We start from the raw sequence: 10,342 nt of genomic DNA, 5'->3' as shown, positions 1-10,342 counted from the left end.
TATATATTTATATATATATATATATATATATATATATATATATATATATATATATATATATATATATATATATATATAAATAGCCTGCTGAAAATTGAACAATATATATATATATAGAAGAAGAAGTCTATGAATTTAATAAAAATACATATTTTAACACCAATATACATATAAATACAGATAGATATTTCTAATAGTGGTGTTCGGTACTTTGTTTTATTTGTGGTGTTTTTTCGATTTATCAAGTATTTTCAGCTATGAAACCGTTCTCTCGTTTCATAGCCTTCTAAAATAGACACCGCAGGTAGGTTTAACGAAGCCAATTTCAAAAGCCATTTTTGTTTGGATCTGTACTATATGGAATGTTTTGACAGTAGAAAATCTGTCCAACTAAAACAACCCAGTTCGTCTTTTGGAAAAATATAGTTGGCGAGCTATGCCAAATAAAGGGCGGGAACGAAACCACTGAAACCAAACCCTTGGCCTTGCCGCCTTGGAGCTTGGGCCTTATAACATATGAAAACGTAGTACGTTCTACATCAACGCATTGAAATGAAAACGTGTTTACGTATTACTTTTTTAAGAAAATAGAAGTCTGCTGAGCAGAGTTTGGCTATCGGTATTTCCTAGTACATACCGACACCGATACCGTTAAATATCGGGTCTGTGGCACTCTGTGCTGACTGCTGCAGTGCTGGAGTGTAAACGCTTGTGCTTTTTTTTTATGAGCAATAAAAAATATGTGGTAAATACGCTCGGTTGTGTACAGTCGGTATTTATTTTTAAATATAGTTTATTTATATATACTGATGACGTACATTTTTATTTCATATCTTGTTTATATTTAAAAAAAGTCTCACAGCTATCAACATTGTGCGGGTTATTATTAGAGTATGTTAGCAACAGAAAATTTCTAATATGAGCATAAATAGACGATGGGACGAACGTATCCCAACAGGTTCAGATCCCCCCCCCCAAAACCCCCCTCACGAATCAATCAATTCCAGTCCTGCTACTAGCACTAACAGTAACAACCACGACTATACCAATCTGTCTGATGCGACCAAAGACATGCACAAGAATACAATACGTGGTGGTGCCAATATGGTCCAGGATCATGGAACAATAACAACTGGGGGAATTGGTATCAATCAGGAATGCACCAACCTAACCAAAATGATTGGCAGGGCTATTTCCATACATACAATACTGACGGACGTCAGCCGAGCGGTCACAATGCGTCGATCAACACCAACACAAACAAGTTTCCCAACGAACTCAATGCAGACCAGAATATGATCAATGAAGACAAACTGCGTCGAATGAAAGAAAAATTGTAACGCCTATAAGATGATAACTCACGCTTGAAGAAGGAGCTGACCGTAGTATCTGTGTAATAAGCCTGATACGGTTATCCCTAACGTGAGCAAATCGCTCATTCCGACTATAATGGCGTATTTCTGTGACATCTTAACGATCACAGCTTGAGTTGTGATATTTATATCATCGACCAGGGAGATTATAACATCTGTAGCCATGGTATCACACTTAGAAGTTTTATCATCTGCTAAAATTAGGTGAGTGGTTTGAGTTCGCCTTTCAATACCTTTCATTAATGCCAAGTGGTCGGATATACATGAAATTTCTGAACCAGGATCAATCAATGGAAGGACTTTATTTCCGTTGCAATATACAGGGATTATTACACGCTCATCTAAGGAGTCGTTGTATTTCCTTTGTAACGATTGTACCTGGTAGTACTTACACTCCAACTTAATGTCGGGCCTTGTGTCGCAAGACTTGGCGTGATAGCCATTGGTCTTCTCACACTTGTCACACTTAGTTAGAAAGTGTGTACAGGTGGCTGCATGTCTACCATTCCAATAACCGTTAGGGGTCAATTGGTACATGTCATACCCACACTGTGCGTCGGCACATTTCTTAATCTCCTTAAATGGAGGTTCCATATGCTTCGTCTCCGCGCGTGCCCGTTTATTGAGTCGCGTTGATTGAGTGGAGTCGCGAGTACGTGTCTGGTTAGGACGCGTCTGATGAGGTCTATTATCCGACGTCTGGCGTGAGAGGTATCCTTGATCAGGGAGCACGCGCGGTTTCCTATTTACCGCCTTTCCTTTCGAGGTTACTCGGTGTGCGGGGGAAAGAGTGGATACAGTATCATAAAACTGTTCCCACGTAAGTCGGAATAGATGAAACTTTGTTTTAATGTCCCTTGAACTCGGTGTACAGACTTTCACGGTCGTTTTTCATATGTTCTTACAGAAAACATGCATAACCAGGAACTCGTACCATCGCTGTGCCTTATCAACTGTTATATCTGGACGTTTAAGGTCAGCATCAAGTTTCAGAATGTAACTCTGAATAGGAGTATTCTCAACTGGTTCAGTTAAGATTGAACTCAGTCATGGACTGTGTATGTCCTTGCTTAATAAGGACGTAACCAACCAACACACAGCTGGTCAGTCACGCCAAGTGTCTAGCTCATGCTGGTGTCGCTGCAGGATCAAGTAACTTGTTCCTGTAGGGTCAAACGATTGCATTAAAGCAGAAATCCACTGCTGGGGAGCGATATCATTCGTCTCCAGCATGACCTTAAACGCATTAAGCGTACGGGTTAGCGTGTCGAGGTCATGGTTGTTTATTAACTAAACCGGCTTGCTGTTGACATCCCAGTTCGACTTAAGTCGACTGATCCGTCCCTGTACTTCTGGTTATCCCGGTGGTCTTTGTCCACGTTGGGCCTGAAGTAGATGATCGATGCGCTTCTGCTTGATTGCGATTATATTAGCAAAATATGATACGTCTTCAACATGGTACTCGTCTTGGGCGATTTCCATCTTAGTGGTGTAATCGTCGACCAATTTATAAAGTTCGGTCACCTCGTCAGAGTGAAAATCCTCTGCGGGTTGGTGTAATGCGGTGCGATCGAAGCGATTAAATTCGACATCGTTAACACGTTTACGGGAGTGTTTATTACCTCTTGTAAAGTCCATGGTCGAGGCCTTTCGGTGTTCTGTTCCTTGGATAGTTGTTGATATTATAATCTTGGGTGATTCACGCGTCTGGATGACATACCCAGTCTTAACTGGTTTCCGACAATTGTCATCCCAGTTGGGTAAAGGTGGCGGAGTATATTTACCTGCCTCTGGGTCTATAATACCCTCAAGGACGGGCGACTCATGGCCGGGCGTTAGAACAGGCGAATAATTAGCCTAGAGTTCTGGTGGTAGTACCTCGTAAGGTATATATACGCTGAGCACATCTGGTTCAACTGCCACAGGTGTAGCACTCAGGTCCTTACGCTTTTCGGGCGTAATTGCCAGTCGACGTTCTGTCCTCTCCTGTAGGGCTTCAGTAGTGCCAGGAGAAACATGCTCGCGTAAGTGCTGTGCGTGTTTTCCTGATCCATACATTCGATCTACATGTTCATCAGTCATGCCTTTCATAAGGGCGGCTAGTTGATTCTTAAGATCAGTGTTTTCAGTAGTTAATTTACTTATGCGCGTTGGCTCAGTGGTCTCGGACGTAGATTCGGGTTTGCCACTTGAGTTTACCTCCTCTTCTGGTTCCGGTACAGGTACCTTCTGAGATTTGTCTTAGTCTCCTATAATTGGGCACTTTTCTTTCTGAGTTTCGTCAGAAGAATTGGTTGGGGCGTCTTGAGACGTGTCCCTTGTCTTACTTCTTGGCTTCGTAAATGCAAGCTTCAAAGTTGAGGCAATAGTTGGCCCTCGGGCTCTATCTGCAGGAGTAGTCTTCTTAATCGGAGTGGTTACGTCCTTATTCGAAGCATTGTCCTGACTATTATTGTCGGAGACAAATGCTACGGCTACGGTGCGGGTCAATGCATCGGCAGCAGCGGCGGTTGTTTCTGCGGCAGCAGTGCGGCTTCCCTCTCCATCTTTTTTACGTTCGGCCTTGCGTTTCTTTGCAGGCGTATTGTCTGTCTTTGTCATAATCTTAACTTATGACTTCAGTCTTATTCTCTTTAAGGAATGACTGTGCTTACTTGGTCATAACCTTAACTTACGACTACAAGCTAATCTCTTAAGAAATGATTTTGGTTAAGAAAACTTTTATGGTACTTAATTGCTACTACGTTTAAGCAGTCTAAGTAGTTAATACTTTTACTAACTTTAAAATGTGTAAATCTCGGTCTCTTAAGGCGATATTAACATCTTAGAGTAGTTAAACGTAATAAATTCTTTTAAAGCTCAGGTGAAATTAAAGTAGATAAACGTAATTAGTCTTTTAGTAGAGTTAGGTTTGCCTCGTGAAAACAGCTAATCTCTGAGGGATTGTGAAGCTGAGACATTGCTTATATATAATCCTCTCAGTACTGTTTTCGCCGAAGGGATTTTATTTAGTGTTTCGTTGTCGCTCTAATAGAAACTATGGTATGTTTCGTTGGGGCGAATCCGAGAGACTCATAAAATCCTATCTTTAGAAAGAAAAGAAAGAAAAAAAGAAAAAAAACTCTTGATGTCCATAGTTGTTGCATAAACCAATAACTTGCCACTTATCAAGATTACCGACTTAGCCTTCATCAGACTGGCACATCTGGTTGGCTGAACGGAGGATAAACTAAGCAACGCTAATAGTCCTTAGAAACCTGTTCGGTTGCGTAATGTGGAGGCCCGGCTTTTACACATGAACACTGACTTACACGCCAAATATTCTATCAGTGTGGACAAAGTACCCTAGGCAGATATTTAGGACCGGACGTGAGGACCGGACCAGGGAGAGGAATTTAGGACCGGACCACAGGACCGGACCTAGGGGATTATTTGAGGACCGGACCACAGGACTGGATCTAGGGGACTATTGGAAGACCGGACCAGAGGACCGGACCGATTAGTGGAATAGAGAATTTAATGAGATAAAAGTGATATCTCATACGAAACCATAGAGACGGATATTTTCACATAACCCGATGGTAGAGAAAGTCTCGTTCCACATAGGATCGTGATTAATAAATATAGCAGGCGCGCCATTCCCAATGGCACTTCTGACTGAGTTCACTTATTTCAGGCTTAACACTCTTTACTAAGTGTTACTCGGTTTTGACCACATCAGGCCCATCCGTCATCTTAGATATGATCCACTGGATGATAATCGTGTGCGAGTAGTGTAAGTTATACTCAGCACCAACAATAGTACGTATTGATGAGCTTCATTGCAGATCAATTCTAGTATATGATTCTAAGATAGTTCTAGGCGTGATAGATCTGACAACTATACAAATTAATACCGCCAGTCCAACGGAACGCATATCAGACCTACCCTGTACTGAATGTTTCCAACTACATAATTGTTGCATTTGTGTACGCAAACGACAAAAGCAAGGTGAAATTCGTTTTGCATTCAACAACAACAAATTCGAAGAGCCATGCCCAGATGGTCGTGGACACGAACAACCAGATAAGACACAATCAGCTAATCAATGACCTGGACTAGCTAATGACTTCCCACCTAGTACGAGTTCTATCACGAATACGCGGTACAGAGAGGAGAATTTGCAGTCTACGCCGAAAGACAATCAACATAGGCAACAGACTACAACATACGACACAAGGCGATGAAAGAGAAATGCACAAATACTAGGGATTGATGCAGTAGTACCCAAGGATTTGTGGAATCTTAAGATTGCCGGCCACGATCAAATTGGGATCAGGACAGAAAATTAGGGTCAGGGATCTTATAACTCAAGTAGTCTTAGCAATCCTCCGCTATCCTTTCTTAATCAACTATGTTAAAGGCTGAGGATTGCAAGCTACTATACACCCTATTTATACCTTTTTCGACAGACCCGTAGCGGTCTAAAGGTCTGAACTATGCCTAAATGTCTACGTAATGTCTACGAACTTTAAGCTCTATTACCTATTCGCGCTACGTGTCGTCGTTTCGCAAGAGTCATATGGTGATGACTCATCAAGATTCATTGACATTGTGCACTGAATTTCGAGAATGGTCCCAGAGTCCTAGAGTCCCAGAGTCCCAGACCCAAAAACAATCCAAAATTTGGATTCCCTCCGAATCTCGAATTTTCCCGATTAGGAGTTGCCCACTCCTACATTTTTATTTTTGAAAAGAAACATATATATATGTATGTATTTATTCTCTATATGTGTTTTTCTATAAACAATATAAGGCGCCCCAGCCGGCCAGTCCCATGAGGCCAGGAGTACTAAACTAATCTAAAGTCCCTGCCCCAGCAGGATGGACTTAATAAACGTGATGACACACTACTATTACTGAAGCTCGTATCGAGCATGTCAATAATAATGCTAAGTATTAGCGTTCAACTATATATACACGATACAGTATCATATGTCCCTCATTTAGGTTTCCATAGGAGTGACCTATTTTAATACTGACAATTTCAAAGGGAGAAAGTTTTGTTGTTCTATATATAGCTTTCGCAAGTGGTTAAAAGTTATATTTTGTGGGTCGCCGAGGCGGCATGTAGCCCTGTGATGAAGTTGATTCACTGACCCAGGAGCACGCAAACTAATTTATTTGATATTCGTCCAACACATCCTATATATGAAGAATTGATCTTTGAAGGCCTGCAACACGCTGCGGACGAAGTAGAACACTTTGTACGTGTTTCCGCGGCACCCTCTACCCTTCTTCCGTGGCCACTATTTACAAGATCAATGAACTCCACACGAATGTCCTTGATTGAGTACTCCAAATGATTATCACGACACGGTCCAGGTTTCCTAGAGATTGTGCCCCTTTCGTCGGCCGACAAGCTTCGCCGACGATCTGCAGCTCGTCTTGACAACCGTACTAATAATTTGCAGACCAGCGTGCATCAGGCCCCAACGGTGGGCTGTCAGTCACCGACAGCGACAGAATGCAAGCATTTTGGTAGCCTGTTGGTAGCCCAAGCCTCGGCTTCTGCTTTATCTTTATCGTCGGCACTAGCAGAGAAACCGGAAGTAGAGAAAAGAGAGTTCACGGCATGTTTCAACTGTTGCAAACAAGGCCCCAGTGCTAAGGATTGCCCGTATATCAGGAGAAAGACCTCTGTGGCTGCCTCAACACACAACATTACCTGAGAATGCGACAAGCCTGGCTTTTGGCATGAATCGATGTTCCAAGGTGAAGTACAGGGTTGTAGTGTACATGGATGTCAGTACAAATAAACTGAGGCTTAATTGTACATCTTAAATGAGACAATGTATTAATGGTATTGAAGGTATGGGCACTATTATCTCTACTTTGCAAGTACGATTAACCGCTGATGTCGATAATTTCGACGGCTTCGTTTCTACCGACAAACAAACATGGTTAATTGTTGATGAACAACCCTACCAAACCCACCTGCTCATTGGATACGACACACAGAGCGCATCTCTACGTTGGGCAGTAGTCTTTGGTATGATCAACTGTGTGTTCTATCATCCCATGCATGAAACCAAGGCGTCGTTGCTCATGTGATGTTCATTGCTGCCACTCTGACGGCCCGTACGCTCCCTTGACCGCGACAAAGCGTCGTACAGGAGGCACTGAGCAGCGCGTTGAAGCAACACGGGGCGGCCCAACTCTGCGTCCACAGCAATCTGGTGTGGTGCCGCATTTCCCACTCAACTCGGCATGGTTGTTCGCCCGCCAATTATATTGACACAAGCAGTGCACATGATCTCAGTGTAGTTGCTAGAGCAGCCTGTCGCGGGTAGCACAGAGCCTCAGCAACCGAAGTCGTCTCGCAGACCCGGCACTGTTCCGATGATGTCAGCGGTTACGAGGTTCGCTTGCATGCAGCAGACCTCCGATATCAGGTATGTATTTTCCCATGTCCGGCCAGACATCTTTCACAACATTGATGTGATGCCGGCTGGAGAGGATGTATGTGTGCCTGACAACGATTCATGTGTTACGATTCAGACGACGGAGAAGGTTTTGGTGTTGTAGATTGGAATCTTGGCACGGCAGTCAATAAGACACCGCAGGACGTCGATTAATCTATTAATCTTTTATACGGTGTGCTTACGACTCTGAGAACCAACCGCTTTGCAAAATACACCACTTGAAATCACTTTTAAAGAGAACACTTAACCAAAGCGCTGCGGCCACAAGCTGTACCACCAACCTTGAAATTCCGGACACTTCACGTACAGCTTCGACGATGGAGTGGAATTGCGGCCACTGGAGGGCCTGCCCCCGTTAAGTGTGAGGCCACCACGTCCAACATCACCGCCACCTCACAATCACAAGCCGACTGTCAACATGACAAGGTCGCGGCTATGGTCGGCGACGCTCCTCACACTTAACCAGGGCAGGCCCTCCAGTGGCCACATGTCCACTCCATCGTCGAAGCTGTACGTGAAGTGTACATGCATGCAGGCGCACCTAAGGTGGAGCGCACCGTATCCCCCCTTCGGTCACATGCATGCAGGTTTGACAGACGTACCTGAAGTTCCTGACGGCATCGGTCTCATTCTCCTCGCCGTGTGCTAGACCACTGGGACGATCTTTGTCCGCCCCATGCGGCCCAAGTCCGGCTCCGCATGTATCAGTTTTGTGGGCAAGCAGATCTTTCCGTGGGGTTTCCCCGCTAAATTTACCGCTTACAAATACTCCGTCTTCAACTCGACAGCATTCACCGACTTCAGCGCTGACGAGAGAATTCTTCCCCACTTCGTCACCGTTGAGCGCCATCAAGGACAGGGCCGTGCAGAAGTCATGATTTAAATCATGAAATCCTGGATATACAAATCCAAGATGCCGACTGACCCAAGTCTCATGGGTGAGATTGGCCAAAGCTACAACGCACTCGTTTTTACCGTCACTGACGAGACTCCCCGCATCAAAGCCACCGGCCCTCCATATCTGGACCCGCAGCTTTCCATGCTCGAGGACAGGGCCGCCCTTATGCTCGAGTCGAAAGTTGGGGCGGTGGATATGGTTGCCCTTGACCTGAGCAAGGCCATAACACGCCACGTCCAGTCTTCACAGAAGGCTACAGCCGATAAATGCGCCTTGATGTTCCGATGTCCTCCAGGCTGCCCGGTTTGGGAAGGCCCTTTTGCCGTGACTGCTGTGAATGATTATCGCCGCCACACTATCCGTGATGATCTTGTCGGTAAAGGGCTTGTACACCACAGAGCGCAACTCTAGAAATATTATCTCCACGTCATCGCAGGTCATCACGAGATCACCATCAAGCCCAAGGGAGTCTTTGGTCAATGGCTCTTTCGCGAGTCACCTTGAAAGCAGCATGTCCGGTCACACTCGCGCCCAGTCGCTTGTATCACATCAAGAGTGCACTCAACGTTACATTACCACCGACCCCCTTGCTCGAGCTAAGAAGCTCGGCGAGTAGCGTGATTCCCATCATAGCCTCCGGTATATCTACCTTGCTGGATGTTTATTCTGCCATCGTGCGGCTCTCAAGTCTTCCTTCCTTTTGGGACGTGTGTATCTACACCTTCTCTTCACTTCGACTACTGCCACTATGTTGTTGCCATGACATCTGTGTGTGTACTTTATTTGCGTGTCTATTTACCGCTCACTCACTCTTCCCTTCTCAGGGGTGTAGATGCTGTTGCTTCTCACCTCTCGTCCGTATGACCCATGCGTGCTAGTAGGCTCTCTTCTAACTACGCCTCATACACTCTTCACCAACCGCACTCTGGCCGTCATCACATTTTGCGCGCCGTCTGTACGCTCTGTCGCGCTTGCACATCTCGTGCGCCACTGACCGTATGTTTTCCTCACTGTTGCATCTCTTCTATCTGGTCCTTATTACCCCTACCGTTTCCCCCCAGGTGGTGCCATCAACCCTTGAGCTTCTCTGGTGGTGCTCTAGTACCCTTCTCTACGTCACCCTCCCTCACTCCTTAGTGCAGTGCCGCCATAGCCTTTCTACCCTGCCTGCTCCCCTAGCATCATCTATTCAGGCTGCTCCTGCATCGTTCTCTATTGCGATGGGTGATCCAGCTTCTTCATCGACCATCCCTGTGTGTTCTCCGCAACCCTAAGCACTTATTTGTACCAACTCATCACTAATACGCCCATTCTTGGCGACCTCCTGACCCAGACCTCCTTAACTGTCGGCGTCTACGTCCTCTTCGAGATCTTTATCTTTCGATAACGGCAGTTGGGGCGTGTAAGGCGCCCCAAATACAGAAGTACCGAACTAATCTCAAGTCCCTGCACCAGCAGGATGGACTTGATAAAAGTTATGTCACACTTTACTGAACCTTCTATCCATCATGTCAATAATAGTGTTAAACATTAGCGTTCAGCTATATATACACGACACAGTATCATTGTCCCTTCTTTTGGTTTTAATAGGAGTGGCCTATGACAT

General features: G+C 44.8%; 2 protein-coding genes across 2 annotated transcripts; one reads left to right on the top strand and one right to left on the bottom strand.

Moving 5' to 3' along the window:
* Positions 1-8,237: 8,237 nt before the first annotated feature.
* SARC_11778 (hypothetical protein) lies at positions 8,238-8,688 on the bottom strand (the record flags this gene model as incomplete). Its single annotated transcript, XM_014294131.1, has 2 exons — positions 8,238-8,346; positions 8,441-8,688. The coding sequence occupies 2 exons, from the start codon at positions 8,686-8,688 to the stop codon at positions 8,238-8,240; spliced, it is 357 nt and encodes a 118-aa protein (XP_014149606.1).
* Positions 8,689-8,751: 63 nt separating this feature from the next.
* SARC_11777 (hypothetical protein) lies at positions 8,752-9,352 on the top strand (the record flags this gene model as incomplete). The annotated part of the gene is made up of 2 exons (XM_014294130.1): positions 8,752-9,112; positions 9,135-9,352. 2 exons carry the CDS (start codon positions 8,752-8,754, stop codon positions 9,350-9,352), a joined length of 579 nt encoding a protein of 192 aa, XP_014149605.1.
* Positions 9,353-10,342: the final 990 nt, after the last annotated feature.

This window comes from Sphaeroforma arctica (genome assembly GCF_001186125.1).
Source record: "Sphaeroforma arctica JP610 unplaced genomic scaffold supercont1.1868, whole genome shotgun sequence".
Taxonomy (NCBI): Eukaryota; class Ichthyosporea; order Ichthyophonida; genus Sphaeroforma; species Sphaeroforma arctica.
The sequence above is the reverse complement of the archived record's forward strand: the minus strand, read 5'-3'. Positions and strand labels throughout refer to the sequence as shown.